A 22,317-nucleotide genomic window follows, 5' to 3' on the forward strand; every position below is an offset into this window, starting at 1 on the left:
TTTATCTCTAATTTGGCAACCCATGCCAATAACAGTGCGATTGTTGGTGACTGCAACATTCATATAAATAAGCCTGCTGACCCCCTCTGCAAATCATTTATGGACATTATAACTGTATTAGGATTCCAGTAATGCATTCAGGGTTCAACTCCCATTAGTGGAAATACCCTGGATTTGGTCCTCGTTCATGGTATCACTGTCACAAATATTGACATCATCCCTCTTGCATCAGTGATCTCAGATCACTCACTAATCTCAGCAGTCACAACCACACTGGACATGAGGTCTAGAGTGAAAATGGCACAGTTTAAAGTTAGAAGTATTCCGCCTCGCATGGCACAGTGCTGTTCTAGACTATAAGGATGCGCTACTGGCATGAAAATAGGCCCACTACTCTGATTTGATCAATAAAAACAAGAATAATAAAAAGTTACTATTTGACATGGTGGCAAAACTTATTCACGGACAACCAGCTATGCGCGCTGTTTTATGTTTACCAATGAGCTATAAAGGACAGCTTAACTGCAGAGTCAGCTCCTTCAAATAGGTAAACATGAATTTGTCTGATATTTCAGATAAGAATTTGTAACCTCACAAAAAGATAACTTTTTAAGCTCATGTCATCAACTTGCAATCTGTCGCTGCAGATGACATTAATTCTGCTGTGACGTTTTCTGACTCCGACATTGAAACAAGTGTGGGTGTGTGTGTGTGGATCCTTGATCTCTGAACATAAATAAAATCACATGTAAACTACTCATTAAATACTTTTCATGTCAAAGTTAACTTGTTTTAATAACTGTCACTGTTTTATCTCATATGTTGGAGTTTGTTCCTTTACCAACGCGTTTGGCTTTAACGATAGTTCATTAACAGCTTCACAGAGCTCTGACAGGCTTAAAACTCTTAAAAAATTTGATGCTCAGTTTTTTCATTCAGATTTTAGTGTTCAGTGGACAGATTTAAAAATGAAATGGTCTTATAAGATCATTATTAAAAGGGGTCATATTGTGCAAAATCACCTTTGAGGGAGGAGGTCAAACACCTGTCAGAGTGGTGTGCAGACATCAACTTGGCCCTCAATACCACCAATACCAAGGAGGTCATCAAAGACTTCAGGAGGACCAAGCGACTCTCACAGTGCCCCACTACACAGGAGAACACGTGGAGAGGGTGGACTCAATCAGGTTCTTTGGCACCCACATCACCAAGGATCTGACATGGACATTGCACACCCACAAACTTTTGAAAAAAGCCCAGCAGAGGATGTTCTTTCTGAGGAAGCTGAAGCAGGGTGGTCTGGCTCCACAGCTGCTCAGGAACTTCTACAGAAGCACCATCGAGAGCATTCTCTGCCAGGGCTGCACAGTGTGGTACAGCAGCTACACAGCACAGAGGACAGCACAAAGGATTGTATGTTGAGCGCTTGCAGAGGAAAGCACGGGCCATCTGTAAGGGTAACAGCCACGCGGGACATTCCCTGTTTGCTCCTCTGCCATGGGGGAAGAGTCACTGCACTATAAGTACACAGACTAATAGGCTAAGGAATAGCTTTTTCCCCAGAGCTGTAGCCTCATCACCTCACCCTGTCCCCTTCTCACAAACACAAACACAGGCATTCAGTAATGGATATCAATATGTGCAATAAATAATACAGTCTGTTTACATATCTAAAACTATCCTGCATCACTAAGTATTAAGCACCTGAATTGTTTTTATTTTTTGGGGGGGCAGGGTGTATTTTAAGAAGGTCTTGCCATCCTGTGAAGCTGTTTGTTGTTTTTTAAAGCTGCTGTTGTGTTGTTTATTGTGTATAGCTGTTTGGAAAGTGCCACCAGAATTTTATTGCTGAAATGCAATGACATTCTGCTGTGCTCAAGTAGTTTGAGCCAGTTTCTCTTTCATCCCTCAGTGAAGTAGTGAAACCCTCAAAACCTACAGGTTGTCCTTTGGATGTTGTTCCAGTTAAGGTGCTGAAGGAGGTTTTTAATCTCCTAACTTTTATTAACACGTCTTATCTTAGGGTCTGTTTCAGCTGCATTTAAACATGCTGTAGTTTGACCCCTTCTCAAAAAACCTCACTTTGACTCGTCAGGTTTATCAAATTTTAGGCCTGTGTCTCATCTGCCATTTCTGTCTAAGATTTTTAGAAAAGTCTGTTTTTAATACAGTTACGAGGTCCGTTAGAAAAGTATCGAACCTTTTCATTTTTTGCAAAAACCTGATGGATTTGAATCACGTGCGCTTGCATCAGCCAACCTTGAACCTTCGTGCGCATGCATGATTTTTTTTCACGCCTGTCGATTGTGTCATTTGCTGGTAAGCAGCCTTTGTGTGAGGACGTGTTGTGCGCTCGGCGGATTTTCATTGCAAGGATGAGGATTCGGATGATTCAGATGGCTTTCGGTGACGATGCTATGGGCATCACACAGATTAAGGAGCGGTACAACCGGTTTAAAGACGTCCACACAACGGTGGAGAGTGAGCCACGCTCCGGTCGGCCATCAACATGCTGAAATGACCAGATCATTTCCAAAGTGAACGCTGTGGTGATGCGGGACCGTCGTGTGACTATCCGAGAAATTGCGGAAGAGGTGGACATCAGCACTTTTTCGGCACATTCCACTGTGACAGAAGTCAGTCTTTCTGTCTTTTTCCTTGCAATGAAAATCCGCCGAGCGCACTACATATGTCCTCACACAAAGGCTGCTTACCAGTAAATGACGCAATCGACAGGCGTGCAAAAATTCACGCATGCGCACGAAGGTTCAAGGTTGGCTGATGCAAGCACACGTGATTCAAATCCATCAGGTTTTTGCAAAAAATAAAAAGGTCTGATACTTTTCTAACAGACCTCGTACAGTAATTTTTAGAAGACAATCATATCTCTGAAAAATTCCAATCTGGTTTTAGATTGCGACACACCACTGAGTCGGCACTTTAACCTACTATGGACCACACACTTGTTTCCCAGTTAGAACATTTTATTGGCATTCAAGGTACTGCACTTAAGTGGTTTAGATCGTATTTGGCCAAAAGGAATTTTTCTGTTATGATAGGTGACCTCTCCTCATCGGCTGATCCCCTGTGTTGTGGAGTGCCACAGGGTTCTATTCTTGGGCCTATTCTTTTTTTTTGTACATTTTGCCATTGGGGTCAATTACAGCTCAGCACAACGTGTCCTTTCATTGCTACGTGGATGATCTGCAAATCTATCTGCCTATGAGGACTAATGGAAGCAATGCTTTGTTATCATTATTTAATTGTATTTGTAATGTAAAGCAGTGGCTGTCCCAAAACGTCCTTTACCTGAATGTTGGTAAAACTGAGACCATGGTGTTTGGATGTTCTGGCATGCCGAATGTGGTAACACCAAACTTTGGTGCTCTCACTAATTATGTAAAATCAGCTGTCAAGAATTTGAGAGTGATATTTGACAGCTGTTTGAGGTTTGAGCAACAGATAAACTCTGTTGTCAAAGCAAGTTTTTTCCACCTTCATCTTCTGGCTAAGGTATAGCACTTCCTCAGTAGATGTGATCTTGAGAAGACCATTCATGCTTTCATCAGCTCCAGACTTGATTATTGCAATGCACTTTATACTGGCATTAACCAGTCTTCTCTTGGACACCTCCAGTTGGTGCAGAATGCTGCTGCTTGTCTTTTAACAAACACTTCCAGAAGTGAGCATATAACACCTGTCTTGTACTCACTCCACTGGCTTCCAGTTTCTTTTAGAATTTATTTTAAGATTTAATGTTTGTTTTTAAAGGTATTAATGGCCTTGCACCTCCTTACCTGTCTGAAATTTTAACTCTGCGCACTTACAGTAGGACATTACGGGCGTCTGGCCAGCATTACTTGTGTTATGTGTGATGTTCTGAGGTCAAAATAAAAACTCTGAGGTGGTCGTGCTTTTGTGGTAGCTAACCCCAGACTGTGGAAGAAGCTACCTCTTGACTTACACACTATTCCTGACCTAGCACTTTTTAAATGTAAGCTAAAGACTTATTTATTTAAACTGGCTTTTAACACATAGTGGGGAGGTGAAATGTTCTGTTTTTATGTGCTGTTTTTACTTTGTTGTATGTGTCTTTTATTTTTACTTTTATGAATCTGTGCTTTTACTCTAAAGCACTTTGGACACAATCTGGCTGATGTAAAGCACTTTATAAATAAATGTTGATTGATTGACAATGAACATTTATTCTATTCTTCACATAACATCTTCAAAGTCCCACAATTCTATGAGTGTTTTCATGTCCCCCTGATTAAAGATGCATTTATGTCACAAATTGCTTAACACCTCTGTTTAACACTTGTACTGTAACAGAAATAACATAGATCATCTCATTTTACCTGAGAATATCACATACACACACACACACACACACACACACACACACACACACACACACACACACACACACACACACACACACACACACACACACACACACACACACACACACACACACACACACACACACAAATCTATACAGTGCTTTCTAATCTGAAAATCACTAAGGGCCCCTGGACAAGGCCCTAAAGCCCCAGTTGCTCCCAGTGTGAAATAAATTTATTGTGGGGACACTATATTTTGATTAACATTTTATCCTGGATATAACTTTCTTCTGTAGCGTTCCACCTGTAATTTATGCAGCTAGACAGGAAAATTTTCTGTTGTGCTACCATCTAGTGGGGGCATTGCTGTAGTTATCTGTGTAGTTATCTAGTGGGGGTACTGCTGTGAGTTAATCAGCTAACAACAGATCGATAGGATTGTCTTGCTTGATGTATTGACTGAATGGGTCGCCTTAATCATTATCAGAAAAATTGCCCCTCCTGAGAAATTTTTCAGGAGCTGCCACTGGGAATGTTGTACTTTTTATTTTGTCTTGTTAGCATGGCCATAGCAGATGGTCCCCCCACTGAGACTGGGCTGCTTCTGGTTTCTTCTTGTAACCAAAGAAGTCGAGCAGAGAAGCTTGAATCTTCGACTGGACTGGGTTGCTTGACACGAGGACGTTTTGCTTCAAATCGCAGAAGCTTCCTCAGCTAAAATTCTTGCTCTGGTGGTCTGACTTCTGTCTTGACTCTCGTAGAGAAGAATAATCAAGAAGTCACAAAAGCTGGAGTTTTAAACCTAACCAGACCCCTCCTACCGAGAGGCAGACTGCTATAGGCTAGTGACTAAACAATAGCTCTAATTAGCACCTATTGTGCTCTAGTTAGCACCCTCCTAATGACAGGGCAGCTGTCCCTCCTAATGATGGGACGGACCCTCTCCTGATGGCTCCCTTGACGACTCTGCTGATGATGTGAATGACTCATTACCATGAACAAAAGACTGAAACTGCTTTGACTTGAGTACCCCATTGTAAACAGGGGATAAAGTGTGTCTCAGACCCCCTCCGCGGTTAAGGCTGGGTTTCAAACGTTTCACAAAGAATGCCTCCTTGACCCCTCTCTCAAACCATTTCTTCTCTCTGGCTAATATTTTAACTTCCTTGTCCTCAAACGTGTGGTTAGTGTCTTTAAGGTGGAGATGAACTGCAGACTGAGGTCCACTGGCACCCTCTCTGCGGTGCTGGTATAGCCTTTTGTGTAAAGGTTGCTTAGTCTCACCTATGTAGTGTTCATTACAGTTTTCCTGACATCTGATAGAATACACTACATTGCTCTGTTTGTAACTAGGGATTCTGTCCTTAGGGTGAACTAATTTCTGTCTCAAGGTGATAACCGGTTTAAAGTAAACTGGGATTTTGTGCTGTCTGAAGATCCTCTGTAGTTTTTCCCCTACTCCTGCTAAATAAGAGAGAGACAGTCCTCTTCTTCTTGTCTCCGTCTCCTGTCTATCTGGTCTCTTTGTTCTCTGGTACTTCTGCACTTTGTCCAGGGACCATCGTGGGTACCCACATACTGTGAGGGCTTTCCGGACAAGTTGTTGTTCTTTAGCCCTTCCCTTTGCAGTTGTGGGCACCTGTAGGGCTCTGTGTTGAAGCGTCCTGATCACCCCGAGCTTGTGTTCAAGGGGGTGGTTTGAGCCAAAGAGCAGATATTGGTCAGTGAGAGTTGGTTTTCTTTAAACCCCTGTCTGGAGCTGCCTGTTCTCTCCAATCATAACATCACAGTCCAAGAAGGCTAAATGGTTGTTTCTGGCATCCTCATGTGTGAACTTGATATTGGCGACCACCGAGTTGATGTGTTCTGTAATGTCCTCAACTTCCTGTTGCTTGATTTTAACCCATGTGTCATCAACATATCTGAACCAGTGACTGGGAGAGATGCCCGTGAAAGACGTCAAGGCTGTCTTCTCCACTCGCTCCATGTACAGATTGGCCACAACGGGGGATACCGGAGACCCCATCGCACATCCATGAATCTGCCTGTAGTAATTCCCCCTAAACAGGAAATACATGGTGTTAAGACAGATCTCCAAGAGTTGGCAGATGTGGTCTGGTGTGAGTTTGGTCCTTTCAAGTAGAGACACATCCTCCAGCAGTCTCTGCCTCACAGCTGAGACGGCCTCAGCGGTGGGGATGCAGGCGAACAACGAAGTCACATCAAATGACACGATTGTTTCATCTGCCTCCAGCTGCAGGTCCTTGATCTTGTTCACAAAATCTTGTGTGTTCTCCACATGGTGGTCTAAATGCCTTTAATACCTAATGCCATAGGTATTAAAGGCATTGCGCTGCGGTGGTTTGAATCATTTATCTAATAGATTACAATTTGTTCATGTAAATGGGGAATCTTCTTCACAGACTAAGGTTAATTATGGAGTTCCACAAGGTTCTGTGCTAGGACCAATTTTATTCACTTTATACATGTTTCCCTTAGGCAGTATTATTAGACGGCATTGCTTAAATTTTCATTGTTACGCAGATGATACCCAGCTTTATCTATCCATGAAGCCAGAGGACACACACCAATTAGTTAAACTGCAGGATTGTCTTACAGACATAAAGACATGGATGACCTCTAATTTCCTGCTTTTAAACTCAGATAAAACTGAAGTTATTGTACTTGGCCCCACAAATCTTAGAAACATGGTGTCTAACCAGATCCTTACTCTGGATGGCATTACCCTGACCTCTAGTAATACTGTGAGAAATCTTGGAGTCATTTTTGATCAGGATATGTCATTCAAAGCACATATTAAACAAATATGTAGGACTGCTTTTTTGCATTTACGCAATCTCTCTAAAATTAGAAAGGTCTTGTCTCAGAGTGATGCTGAAAAACTAATTCATGCATTTATTTCCTCTAGGCTGGACTATTGTAATTCATTATTATCAGGTTGTCCTAAAAGTTCACTGAAAAGCCTTCAGTTAATTCAAAATATTGCAGCTAGAGTACTAACGGGGACTAGAAGGAGAGAGCATATCTCACCCATATTGGCCTCTCTTCATTGGCTTCCTGTTAATTCTAGAATAGAATTTAAAATTCTTCTTCTTACTTATAAGGTTTTGAATAATCAGGTCCCATCTTATCTTAGGGACCTCATAGTACCATATCACCCCAATAGAGCGCTTTGCTCTCAGACTGCAGGCTTACTTGTAGTTCCTAGGGTTTGTAAGAGTAAAATGGGAGGCAGAGCCTTCAGCTTTCAGACTCCTCTCCTGTGGAACCAGCTCCCAATTCGGATCAGGGAGACAGACACCCTCTCTACTTTTAAGATTAGGCTTAAAACTTTCCTTTTTGCTAAAGCTTATAGTTAGGGCTGGATCAGGTGACCCTGAACCATCCCTTAGTTATGCTGCTATAGAGTTAGACTGCTGGGGGGTTCCCATGATGCATTGAGTGTTTCTTTCTCTTTTTGCTCTCTATGCACCACTCTGCATTTAATCATTAGTGATTGATCTCTGCTCCCCTCCACAGCATGTCTTTTTCCTGGTTCTCTCCCTCAGCCCCAACCAGTCCCAGCGGAGGACTGCCCCTCCCTGAGCCTGGTTCTGCTGGAGGTTTCTTCCTGTTAAAGGGGAGTTTTTCCTTCCCACTGTCGCCAAGTGCTTGCTCACAGGGGGTCATTTTGACCATTGGGGTTTTTACGTAATTATTGTATGACCTTGCCTTACAATATAAAGCGCCTTGGGGCAACTGTTTGTTGTGATATGGTGCTATATAAATAAAATTGATTGATTGATTGGTCTGAGTTACCCACTAGAGGAGCCAAAATCTACTTGAGGTGCTTGGCTGTTGCTTTTGAAGCGAAACATCCTCGCGTCAACCAACCCAGTCCAGTCGAAGATTCAAGCTTCTCTACTATGGAAACCACCTGGACAACAGAGCCTACACAGAAACAAAGAAGTCGAGGGAATTTTTCCTAACCACTGACGCCATTGTGCTTGCTCATGGCATGGACTAGGTCAAGTGTCTTGACTGTATAATTTGAAACTGAATTGTCCTACTATTTTAAATAAACCATAGTTGGAGAAAGGAAAACCCAACTGCTGTTAAAGCTGATATATCTGTTCATTCACTTCATAAAACTTCTGAAACACTTGAAAAGAGATTATGTGGAAAAAAACAAACTCCATAAGATAGAAATGCCTGCATAAAGTGGACAACAAAATCACATAAAAATAACAATATTAAAGCGTGAAAAGTCTATAAAGGGCATCAGAAAGAAAACACATCTACGGTGCCTTCTTTTGCACACAACAGCAAAACGCCAATAAGGCTTTGAGCTAGAACCTCCATAGAATGCAGACTTGAAAAACAGCCTCATATTCCCAGGCCACACTATTGCAGACTGTTAAGTTTGGTTGAAAAAGCACACTATGTGCACAGTACACACACACACACACACACACACACACACACACACACACACACACACACACACACACACACACACACACACACACACACACACACACACACACACACTGCCGGAAGCACCTGTGGGTGTTGTTCGCATGCAACATCCCGAACACAACTTTCCTCATTTAAAAGCTCAGGATGTTCAAGACGCCTTCATACAGCCCCGCTCCATTTCCTCAACTGTTTTCTTACCATTAAAAACGAGGCTCTCCGGAGCTCAGAAAACTGACGGCTGAGATAAAACGCTCACACAGGGTTATGTGTAGTCAGGTGTGACGATCAGCTGCGGAAGCTCAGATAATATTCACACAACACTACGTCTTTAGTAAAAGCTCTGGGTTGTGTTAGTTATGTATAATTTCTTTGGACAGTTTAGTCCAGTAAATTCATACAAATAAACCAACCAGACTTGCAAAGCTCTCTTGCAGCCATGACTTCAAACTTTGGCTGCACCGGCCCAGGAAGCAAAGAGCATCACTAATCACTGCCTAAAGATGTACAGCACCTGCTCGCCTCTGCATGCTAACACAAGCTCAGAGGAGGTTCTGCAGTTCCCACTACCAAGATCTGCTCCATTCCTCAATCACAAAGCAGACAGAATCTGAATCTATGCCCAAACACTACAGAAATACACCTAGTTATGACTGCATGACACAAACAGCGGAGGTGAATGTTGTCAGTTTCACGTAGTGCATTGAGACATTTATTGTACCCTGACACACTGTAAAATTTCACATGCTGTTTAAGACACTCCACACAAGATTTACACATGATGAGAAAATATTTTCGCTCACCATAATGCAGTAAAACCTTTTCTGTACTGTAAACAGGAAACGAGGTGACAGCAGATAGCAGGAGCGTTCATACTGTATGAGCGACTTATGTGCGGACATATTTTTATCAGTCACTTAAAAGGACAGGAAGAGAAAATAGGCTTTCAATAATTTGCTGTATTGTATATACTGTATTGTATACGGTGCACTGGAGTATAAGTCACACTTGTCAAAAATGCACTGTGAAGAAGGAAAAACAACATATAAGTCACAACTGCGTATAAGTCACAGCTTTTTTTCTGTATGTGGAGCTCACTTTGCAACACAGCAATTCCCTGGGGGTGAGTTTAACAACAGACAAGAACTCAGTGCAGCACATGTGCACACCACAGCCTGTGCTGCCACTTAAAATAAGCGCTTCTAAATTCCAAGATGGACAAATAAATGCGTGTTGGACAACATACTGGATGTTATTTGATGCACTCTGAAGGAAAGAAATTACCAGATGGACACAGATTGTTGGCCCCCAGCAAAATGGAGAAGTGAACATTAGCTTTATGCAGGATGGCCTCAGCATGTGGTGTGTCACATAAAGATGGTTAAATTCCAAAAATAAGAAAGATGGACAAATAAATGTGTATTGACCCTGTCCCAACCGTCAATGGATGAGAGGCAAGGTATACCTTGGACAGGCTGCCAGTTCATTGCAGATTATTATTTGTACTATTATTATTATTAACGAAAGGGTGACTTTTCAGTACATAAGTCACACCAGAGTATAAATCACAGCCACTGGCAAACTAGTAACAACCACCGTGACTTATACTGGAGCTTTGTTCACTCATTTAGAGAGATGTTTAGAGATCAGACATAAAAATAGAGCGCTGACACAATATGTAAATTGGCTTAACAGGAACCTTGACAAGGTATAGTACGAGGTCTGTTAGAAAAGTATCCGACCTTATTATTTTTTTCAAAAACCATATGGATTTGAATCACGTGTGATTACATCAGACATGCTTGAACCCTCGTGGGCATGCCAGAGTTTTTTCACGCCTGTCGGTTACGTTATTCGCCTGTGGGCAGTCTTTGAGTGAGGAGTCGCCCACCCTCTCGTCGATTTTTCATTGTTTAGGAATGGCTCAGAAACTGCTGCTTTGTTTGATAAAAATTTTTTCAAAAGCTATAAGGCACAACTGAGTGGACACCATTCGATAAATTCAGCTGGTTTTCGGTAAAAATTTTAACGGCTGATGAGAGATTTTGGTCTGGTAGTGTCGCTTTAAGGACGGCCCACGGTGCCTGACAGCAATCTGCGCTTCGAGGCGGCAGCGTCTCGCAGTTTCAAGTTGAAAACTTCCACATTTCAGGCTCTGTTGACCCAGGAAGTCGTCAGAGAACAGAGAACTTTCAGAAGAAGTTGGCATGAGGAGTTTATTCGGACATTCCATTGTTAACGGACATGTTGTAATGAAACAACGTGCGGGCAGAGTCGCATGTCGGGCCGGACCCGCGACAGGAAAAACACCTCCGTGTTGGAAACCTTAACGGGCAAGTTGGAACATGCCCAAGCTGTTAAACAATTTCTCAGTTACTCACTTGTTGAAAGCCATCAAAAGCCGCCTGAATTTTACAAATGGTTTTCAACACGGAGGTGTTTTTCCTGTCGCGGCGCACACAGATTCACCGAGTCATCACGGAAACGACTCGGGGAATTTGCGCGCATCTTTCATTACAAAATGCCCTTAAACAGTGGAATGTCCGCATAAATTCCTCATGCTGGCCTCTTCTGAATCTTCTCTGTTCTCTCACGACGTCCTGGGTGAATTAAGTCTTAAATTAGGATGTTTTCAGGTCGAAACAGGCCGACGACGGCGCCTGGAAGCGCTGCACGACGTCCCGCTCCGTGGGAAGTCCTTACAGCGACAGAAAAACCCCATAATCTCTCATCAGCCGTTAAACTTTTCACCGAAAACCAGCTTAATTTCTCGAATAGTGTCCACTCGGATATTCCTCACAGGTCCAGAAAAATTTTTGATAAAGCAACGCGCGCCGTAGCATGTGAAACAAAGGAATTCGGCCGAGAGGGCGGGACCACATCTCACTCAAGGCCTGCCCACAGGGAAATGACGTCACCGACACGCGTGAAAAAACTCACGCATGTGCACGAGGGTTCAAGCATGATTGGTGTAATCGCACGTCATTCAAATCCATATAGTTTAAAAAAAAATAAAAGTGTCGGTTTCTTATCTAATACACCTCATATATTTCATCATATTCCACTTTTGCTGGTGTTTTGGGATTGTCCTTCGAGACTGCTGCTGGGGACATGAATTCAGTCCAGCAGACTGTGTTTTAGTTAAATCGTGGTGTTTTGTTATCTAGATCAGCAAAGTAAGTGTGTCTCATACTGAGGTTGTTTTTTTGTGAACAATGGATTATAAAAAAATCACTTGCACACAATATGTGCAAATTATTGTTGTTTCAAAGCATTTTTCTGCATTTGCTGGCAACAGAAAGTGGTATTAAGCCTATTTCACAGAGTCAAAGGTTTTGATAGGAATGAGGCTTACCTGCACCAGAAGCTAATATCACTGGGTCATCACATGCAGATAAACTACCACTGCGGCACTGACAGTTCTTTTTGCAGAATCTAGACCGTAACATTTGCATTTTTATGTGTAAAAATGCAGCTGTTGACCTTTGGAAATAATTGAATCCTGAATCACATCACTAGATGGCAGATCAAGACTGTCGCCATGAGCGGGGTGTTAGCTTTTTCTTAAAAGGCTGATATAATGATTTCTTTCTTTTGCTGACTTCACAGCTATATTTCGGCTTTGGGTAAGGGTTTAAGGTTTGCTGAAAAGTTCTGATGTTGAAAGTCCAATTCATACCAATCCAAATATTACTTGACAACAGTTGAGGGATGAAGTCCACATACATATACAGATCAGAAGAGCAAAATATCAGAAGAGCAAAATAGACACTTGGGAAGAGCTTATGGAATCATAAGGTCATTAGACAAAGGTGTTCAGTTATTATTTTATTATTATATTATTATTATATTATTTTATAGTATTTATTTTCATCACAAGCAGAATGCTGAAGAGTGAACGTGGCTGTGGTAATCGCTGGTGTGAATAAATGAGGCGCTGTGACTTTGAGTTTTTAAAATAAGTTAATTTACTTGTGGGACAAAGTTCCGCCGTACTCTGGTTCAGGATAAGAAATGCACAAAATAGTATGCTGTACCGTGCCGTACCGGCCCGGAACGCACTCAGTGGAAAGGGGGCTTTAGTGAGTGGTTGTCAGATTTAAATGCTAACCAATGACAGAAGATGACAATTGAATTTCTTTGGTACTAGGCCTCTTCAGAGGATCCTTGGATACTGTTGGAATGACTTTGTCTCAAAAGAATGGTTACTTATGGAGACTCATCCAAACACACACATATACACATTCATACACTAGCATGTTGCCCATGGGGATCCACAGGTTCTTGATTGGGTAGTGCTGACTTTTATCAAGGGTGGTAATAAATTAAGCAAAGCTTGTATAAAGAGTTGGAATGGCGTGTGAGTCCAGAATGTTTAAGAACCTTAGACTTCAATAATTTTTAGAAGAGGAACTCAAGCCTTTTATTTCCTGTTAATAATGTATTTTTTAATATTAATTTGCTGTCTTAATGTATTTATAAATTGTTTAGGTTCTTGTTATCATATACACACTATTATTATAACCAGTGATGCCGGTAACGCGTTACTTAGTAACACGTTACTCTAATCTGACCACTTTTTTTTAGTAACGAGTAATCTAACGCGTTAATCTTTCCAAATCAGTAATCAGATTAAAGTTACTTCTCCATGTCACTGTGCGTTACTATTATTTTTCATTGTGGGTCGACAGCAGCATTAAACTTGGTCTGTGGGCAGGAGGTCGGGGTTTGACTGAACTGCCCACTTTAAGTGAGCTGTGAGCTTTTCATCCGCGTTTTTTTGCAGCTGCTCGACTCGTCCTCACCTCTTAAAGCGCGGTGATCAGCACACCTGCACTGAGCTTTACAAAGACATTTTTATACTTTTTTCCCTCCTTGATTTAGAATTCTGAGCTGAGCCGCTCTGTATCTGGTCATTAAAAACAGCTGATCCTCCGCGACGCGTCAACAACTAACACTGTTTTCCACTCAAATGCACCTAAACTCTCTTTCTGAGGACCACATGATGTGAAAACGCAATAAAACTTTCTTACCTGTAAATCTGGTCCTGTTTTCTGTATAAATAAATGTTATCCATTCTTTGTGCTCAAACGCCAAAGCAGGGGCGAATCCAGATGGAATGGGGGCGTGGGGCAAGGATGTGCCCCCCTCACAACACCCCTAGATTAAAGGTCCAGTTTTGAAGCCGTTTTTTTACTACAACTACTAATACTGCTTAAAATAATAATAATTTCGACAAGTAAAATGTTTAGAGAATTTAAATGTTAGAAAAATGTTAGAATTTAATAGTTACATTTATAAACAATGTAGGTTTGAAATTGCAAGTTTTACTGTTACAGTGCTGTCAACAGTTAAATATGAGGTCAAGAAAGAGGTCTTTATTTTACTTTTTATAAAACAAGTATTTGTTTTCATTGAAGTCAAGAAAGGGTGACTATAAAGTGAGTTTTGGCAAAACAGGTATCATTGTCATGTTGACGTGGGTTGTTGTCGGCAGCTGGGGAAAGTAACTAAAAAAGTAACTAGTAATCTAACTTAGTTACTTTTACAATTGAGTAATCAGTAAAGTAACTAAGTTACTTTTTCAAGGAGTAATCAGTAATAGTAATTGGATTACTTTTTCAAAGTAACCGTGGCAACACTGATTATAACACTGTCAAACTAACATGAACCACAATAACAACATTTAAAACCCCGACCTCCCATGGTGCATCGCAGCACAACGTCCATTGTTCACTGGTTAGCTAACATGACTAATTTCTTCAGAAATATTTGTCCTATCAACTTTCCGTTTTTCATAGTGTTCATCCTTGACCCAAAATACATAAGCATACAAACTGGCAAATGTCAGCTCTCCCCGGTTTCAAAGACTAACTCCCTTTTGAATAGAAAGAAACCTATGAGAACAAGACTCTATGGATGGGCTAAATGCTACAATCTACAGTCTGTGAGTAGTGAATGGGGTGATATAAAAAGACCCTTATGGCGTCAATTTAATGGTGCATATATTGAGGACCAAAACCCAGGATCTCTAAGCAAGAACTCAAACTCTGTAAATGCAGAGCTATGGCCAATCAGAAGCACAGTCTGAAGCATCAGACAGTTGTAGGATATAAATGTATGAGTATCGTAAAAATAATAACAAGTAGCGGACAAAACTTTAAACAAATGTGCAGGAAAGCAGGAAAGGTCTCCTCCTGATGTCCACTCAAAGTTTTGAGCACGCACAAAACTTTTGATGGACCGAGTGGATATCATCTGACAAGGAACTCATGTGAATGAGAAAAGGAAGTTTCTTTGGCAAAAACAAACACAAACAGAAATCCAAAATTCATATTAGCTCCTCATATGTTTCCGTGATACATCAAGGTGTGACATGGGCTCAACATCACGATCAAGGTGCTACAAATCATATGATCACTACATGTCAGCCATCTCTAATGAGCTGTTAAATGGTAAATGTTTTGAGTAACAAACCTCATAGCGAAGCAATTGGTGGGAGGCCTTGACACGCCAAATGGGCTTCTTTACATCATCACTACCTCTTGTAGGAACGGTGAAGCAGTAAGAACAGTTTAGTTATTAATGTGTCTGTATGGCCTCAACTGCTCCCTTATTTTGTGAAGGAGCAGGCAAATGAATAACTTGCTTGCTGTTGCTGGCTTGCCATTACTTTGCGAGGCAAATCTTGCGGATTGAAGCTGGTGTAAAGTGGGTGTGTACTGTGATGGTCAATCACTTTTTCAGCAGCCAATGAGTTACATGATCCCGCCCTCCAGTGTCCAGCAATTCATCCTGCCCTCCAGCTGTCCAAGTCAAGCCTAAATTCAAGCAAGAATGTTTTGCGATCAGAGAAGGAGACAAAGACCTGAGAAGGATAATTTTGTACAAGCTGTACAACATAATGGCCATGCATTTAAAACAGTTTAAATTGACAATGCTTTCATTTCCAGAGTTTTATTTCTTGGTTACAGATTCTGGGCTCACGTTTACACAGTTTTGTTTCTTGGTTACAGATCCGGGGTTTTGGTAATGAAAAAATATGGCAATGAATTCATGCCATCAGACTCAATGGTGACATACATAGTTTTTAAATAATATAATAGAACCACAAAACTTTATGAACTATTTGACACAATCTAAGAAATCTTTTATTCCCATTTGAGAAGATTATAAGCTGTAGCTCTGAAATAAGTCACCTTGTCTCAGACACAGCTCAAAATAGAATGAAAAGCGAGACAGACTATTGTTTATACTCCTTGACACGGTACTGATTTTCAGAACATGAGGAAAAATAACAGAATTTTATCTACTGGCAACAAAGAATGGCCTTTTTCTATTATATCTATGTGGCTACTAGAGGTATAAAGTCATTATTTCACTAAGCCCTAAACAGTGTGTGTAACAAACTCAATCAATGAGTAAAAATACACAGCGTGCGCCCAGCAGTGCTGTGATAATCAATTCTGTGACTGCTTTATTTTTGAAGCCTTTTCCGAAATCGAAGTGGGAAGCTGATGGCCATGTGTAGGCAGAATGAAGCTGTATTTTTCCCCCATGCAAAGCCAGGCGAGAATGCCCCTACAAATACTATAAAAACACACACACATACACACAATTGCCTGTGCTGTGCTACAGGTACGAATTTCTTTGGGATGCTTTCAGCTGTGGCTCGTCTGCCGCCCACAAGCGAGATAACGGCGACACAGCAAGCACGCCATGATGAATGAGCTGTGATAGGCACTGAAAATTACTCCTAGGTGGCTCCTGAAGTTTGGTCGAGGGACTCTATATCTCTCCAAAGTGAAATCAAAGCTGTGCGCCTGGCCAATTGGTTTTTTCACACCCTCTTTCTGTTGTGAAAACATTGTCTTATTTGTACTCCCCCTCAGCCTAAATACTCACACATCTCTGCTCAGCCAACCCCCTTACCCCCTTACCCCCAAACCCCGAGCCCTTTCCTTCCCATGTGCAAAGAACCATTTCAGCTGAATCACAATCAGTCTCAATGTGATTGCTGAGTTGTTCAGAGGCAAAATATGGCAATGCATCCTTTCCTCATCCCCGTGGCCTCACAGATAAGCCAACCACTCAGAAAAACACACCGGGCCAATTGCCACTGCTTACAAGCTACTCTGTGGCTCATCGTCCGAGTCATCAGGCAGCTTCGGAGGAGCTCGCTGAGTGACAGTGCAGCAACTGGTGCTGTGTTTTTGTGGATCAAAGCAGTTGGAAGCATGCCTGGTTACAGTGAAAAACTGGATGTGATCAAATCTCTTACTTCTGAGATCAGAGCAGATAGACATATAGTGAAAAGGCTAAAAATCTTCAAATGATCTATGATGATGGCATTTTGTTCCTTGATCTGCATATTATGCGTTTTGTCAATGTAATGTTAGGGTCCTTTCACACATAGTACGAATAAATACAACTCAGGGCAACTCCGGCGAAAGAGCTTGTATGAGCGAACCATGAAAACATAGTGCCGATAGGCAGGTGTGCATGATCCTAGTGCGACGGTTTGTGCATGCAACAGTGTGTTTCGAGCAGGAACACAGTGCGAGCAGCGGCACCACATCACGCCACTGATGTTGAGAACAATAAAATAAAAACCAGCTGTATATTTAGTGAATATCACTGGGTTGATATAAATAATACATAAAAGGGATGCAAGACAGAACCCCGCAGTTAAATAACCATGGTTAAAAAAAGTCACTCACGGGATTGAAACCCATAAGCTCTGATTACCAGATGGAAACCTTACCATCGCTGGCTTGTAATTAGTTTGGAAAAATGCCTGCAATCAACAAAGACATGGACGACATGCGCTGTGTCCAACCACTGCTGCCCTGCACAAAGGTGAAAGATGTTTTATATATTTCCACATGAGGACAGCAGGCAGAGACACGCGCCTCACGGAGGAATGTCCAAAGTTTATGTCCTTCCAAACATGGAATGTGTTCTCCAGCTGGGACATCCAGGAGCAGAGATCTTTACAGCCGCAGCTGTGAGCAGACACAACCCCCTGTCCATTCAGCATCCAGACCAACATGCCACTCTGTGTTATGTGGTCTTTCATTTTCATTATTTGTTATATAATTGCATATGTAGGTATTGTCGTAATTATTCATATAACTGTTCTGGTGGTGCTGTCTGTGTTTGTAATGTGTGCACTGAGCTGTCATCCAGCAGTCAGTGTGCTGTGATCAACTGGTAGGCTCCTCCCCCTGCTGTGTGCAATCAGACCTCGCTGTCTGGCTCCCATATGATCAGATCTGTACATACATATAAGCATTTTATGCAAGTGTGCTCCCCAGTGGAGGGGCACACTTGCACACACATGAGAGACATATGCTGGCTTTTTGCAACTCCACAGTCGTGGGGGCACTTAAACAAATTTCACATCCAGCTCAACAGTGATTGTCTGCTGACTGTTTTCATGATGATAGTGCGAATGGCCACACATTTTCGAAGTGCCAAATGAGCGGTGTTACAACCCCAATTCCAATGAAGTTGGGACGTTGTGTAAAATGTAAATAAAAACAGAATACGATTTACAAATCTTCTTCAACCTATATTCAATTGAATACACCACAAAGACAAGATATTTAATGTTCAAACTGATAAACTTTATTGTTTTTGTGCAAATATTTGCTCATTTTGAAATGGATACCTGCAACACATTTCAAAAAAGTTGGGACAGTGGTATGTTTACCACTGTGTTACATCACCTTTCCTTCTAACAACACTCAATAAGTGTTTGGGAACTGAGGACACTAATGTTGAAGCTTTGTAGGTGGAATTCTTTCCCATTCTTGTTTGATGTATGACTTCAGTTGTTTATCACTCCAGGGTCTCCGTTGTCACATTTTGCGCTTCAAAATGCGCCACACATTTTCAATGGGCAACAGGTCTGAACTGCAGGCAGGCCAGTCTAGAGTTTTAACTTACACTTGTAGATGTAGCGACAAACTGTGTTAACTGACAGTGGTTTTCTTAACTGTTCCTGAGCCCACGCGGTTAAGATCCTTTACACAGTGATGTCAGTTTTAATGCAGTGCCGCCTGAGGTGTCCAAACAGGTGTTCTTTGAGCATTCATCAACTTTCACAGTCTTTTGTCGCCCCATCCCAGCTTTTTTGAAATGTGTTGCAGGCATCCATTTCAAAATGAGTAAATATTTGCACAAAAACAAAAAAGTCTATCAGTTTGGACATTAAATATCTTGTCTTTGTGGTGTATTCAACTGAATATAGGTTGAAGAGGATTTGCAAATCATTGTATTCTGTTTTTATTTACATTTAACACAACATCCCAACTTCATTGGAATTGGGGTTGTAGATGTTCGTGTGTGTCAGCTGGAATTTGGCCGACATCTGCCGCAAGACGGTTCGATGGGTTCTCACAGTGCACACTCTGTCTTCTTAATGCAGGTGTGAAATATTGTCCAGTACCTTGGTGGCATGCTCCTTTCACTGGATGTATTCTAGTGCTGATTCCAATACAATAACAGCCCAATGTATAAATAATATTTTCAATAGGGCAGCGCAGTCTCGTTTGAACCCCTACGTGACATTGTGGGATTTGACCACATCTGGGGACAGGCGGCACAAACACGGCAGAGAATCCGGTTTAAGACGTGCCGGTTTAAAATGGTTTCTGCTGAAAGCCCCATCCTCCAAATGGTTTGTGCTGACACTCCCACACTCCACCCGGGGATTAGTCTCTCCCCACAAGAAGTGTCAATTCTAACGTAAAAATGGTGTGCTGTTTTGTTTTCGGCTGCAGTCACTGAAGCAGTTGCGAAAAGTCCAGGGTTTTTTCGGTTCACAGTGGAGAAGGAAAAATGAGACAAATGTGAGAGGTCGTGTCGGTAAGTGTTAGCCTATACAGCTAACCAATGTTGCTATGTTCTCTCACCTGCACAACCGCCTTGACACGTTTGAGCTCCGGGTCATATATAAACCGCAACACATGTCCACTTTCCCACCGTATTGCCACTTTTTCTTTGCATTTTCACTTTGTTTGCATGTAATTTGCCCAAAAGTTCAGAGAAAGTGCCATGTTTCTGTCCCCGGAAGTAGACAAATTACATCATATGCATCATTTACCCCTTTAGTGCTCACCCTAAAACAAGACTGCGCTGCCAAATAATCATGCTTTTTTAATTTACAATTTCATTAATTGGATCTTTGATCATGTGCATGTCTCAGTTACGACAATTGCGGGTCATATTGCTGATAACAGGTGGTCTTGTGAAGTTAGAGCCAAGTAACGTAAATGCTGGTGATCACAGGATCTATATTTACGACAGCTGCTGAGAACGGGTGACATGGTGAATTATTAGCTGCTGTGATGCAGCCTCATCTCAAGTACTGAGATAAAACAATCCCGCAGCAGTAGTTCCTCTGATCCCAAGTGGACCAAGTTTGGATCTGAAAATACAAAAGGGACCTTTGATATGCTAATAGTCTGTCAACCACTGGATGTCAGCCAAACGTAGCTGAGGCGAGCTAATAATACCATATGGACTCCAGGTGTGTGTTTATCCATGAGCGGAATACTCACTAATATTGTGGTGATGGTGAGAGTGGTGTTGAAGAGGGTGTCTGTCACATTGATTGATGGAAGCTTCCTCTCCATGGACAGTCCATCTTCAGAATGCCACAGGCCAATCTGCAAGTACACACACACACACAAACACAACAGTCTAAAAGTTCATCAGGTAGAAAAGGCCAGCAGGAGCAATCTGGTGCTTAATTGAGCCACATGACCTTCACAAAAAATCAAGAGAACAGACAGAAAGTAAGAGACAAATGTAAGTAGTAAGAGTGAACAAAAGTCACAGAGAGGCAATGACAGCAAGTCTGTGGCTTCTCGAGGAGCCAAGACAAGGTGCATTTAATCAGTGGCGGCAGAATGCATTCATTAAGCCAATTAGTGGCAAATCCTGTGGCGCACAGTCTCATTCTTGTAACAGCTCAAGTAACCCCATCACACCTCCACCTCTGATCAAGTGTTTCCTTCCATCCCCTCTGCCTGTCTCACATCCTGTTTCATCCACTTACTGGCTTTTCCCTAAGATTGTTAGATTTGTAATCGATATCCATCCCGTCCAGCAGTTACCAACACTACTCTTCATGACCCCCTTGAACAGCATTTTCCCATTTCTCCCTATGTGATGAGCTAATACCTGCATCCAGCTCGTGATTGGCTGAGGACATCTGTTTTGGGTAATCATGTGTGATTAAACCAGGGAGAAACCGAAAACATGCACAGCAGGGAATTTCTGCCAGAGTGCTCAAAATGCATCATCCATCTAGTCCAGTGTCTCTCAAACCTGATCCTCTGGGACTGCATGTTTTCCATCCATCCCTGCTGCATCTACAGTGAATTAGCTCATTCATGAGTACTCAGCCATTCAAAAGCCACAAGACTCCTCAGACTGCAAATCAGGTGTGGCAATGTGGGTAGTATCGTTTTCTGGAGTATAAATCTCACCTTTTTTCTGTATTATCAGATCTTTAATTTGGGATTTTTATGCATTCTTGTAGTGTTAATTTTATGATTGTCATTTAATCATTTATTATTAGAGTTTATTTTGTTTAACCCTTTAAGATTGACTGAATTTGTCATCAGGTTTCTGTTAATAAATCAGTGACAGAATGTCAGACTTCATTTGACCACATAATGAAACTACAATGTGTCACCTCTAGTTTCAATTCCTGTTCTAGACAATCCTTGCCTCTCAGACAATTGTAGCACCCGGAGAATGTCATATGGCTCTCTCTCTGTGTCTGCCACTTCAACAGGCTCATTCATTCGGGGAGGTGATGGTCTTGTGGTTAAGCAGTGAGCTTGAGACCAGAGGATCTTCGGTTCAAACCCCTGTCTGGCTGGAAAATCACTAACGGCCCTTGGCAAGGTCCTTAATCCCCAAGGTGCTCCTGGTATACAGTGAGCTTCTTGCATGGCAGCACCCTGACATCAGTGTGTGAGCGTGTGTGTGAATGTGTGAATGCAAGGCATTATTGTAAAGAACTTTGAGCGTCTGATATCGATGGAAAAACACTATATAAATGGAGTCCATCCATTCAGAGTGCCCCATCACTCTGTTCAGGATTCTGGTGTATTCATACTGCTGCTAAACCCTCATAAATGCCAAGAGAAAGGTCCTGTCTTTTTATTAACTTTTTATTTTTTGTTTACAGATAAGGCATACTAACAAACAACAAAAACAACAACAAAAAATGTGAATGGGCCAGTTTCTTCACAGCTGCACAAATGGGCATTTTCTCTTTTTTTGGCAGGGACTTGCCACTTTTTATCCAATGACAACTATTTATGGACATACCTAATATTATTCAATTTTAGGTATTACACTACTTTTGTGAGCCAAAAACTTTGGTGAACCCATTTCTAGGACCAAAACAGTTTGTCCACATGATTAAAGGTGTACTTTCAAAATGATTTGAAGAATGTTCTCAAAAGGCACTTCA

General features: G+C 41.7%; 1 protein-coding gene across 1 annotated transcript in view; it reads right to left on the reverse strand.

Annotated features, from left to right (window-relative positions):
* The window catches only part of grik4 (glutamate receptor, ionotropic, kainate 4), a 1,339,327-nt gene that overhangs the window by 163,942 nt on the left and 1,153,068 nt on the right, over positions 1–22,317 (reverse strand). The window contains exon 11 of the mRNA XM_034169301.1: positions 20,387–20,494. Coding sequence (XP_034025192.1) covers positions 20,387–20,494 — 108 coding nt within the window. The remainder of the gene's footprint in view (positions 1–20,386; positions 20,495–22,317) is intronic.

Source organism: Thalassophryne amazonica, chromosome 4, assembly GCF_902500255.1.
Source record: "Thalassophryne amazonica chromosome 4, fThaAma1.1, whole genome shotgun sequence".
NCBI classification, from domain to species: Eukaryota; Metazoa; Chordata; class Actinopteri; order Batrachoidiformes; family Batrachoididae; genus Thalassophryne; species Thalassophryne amazonica.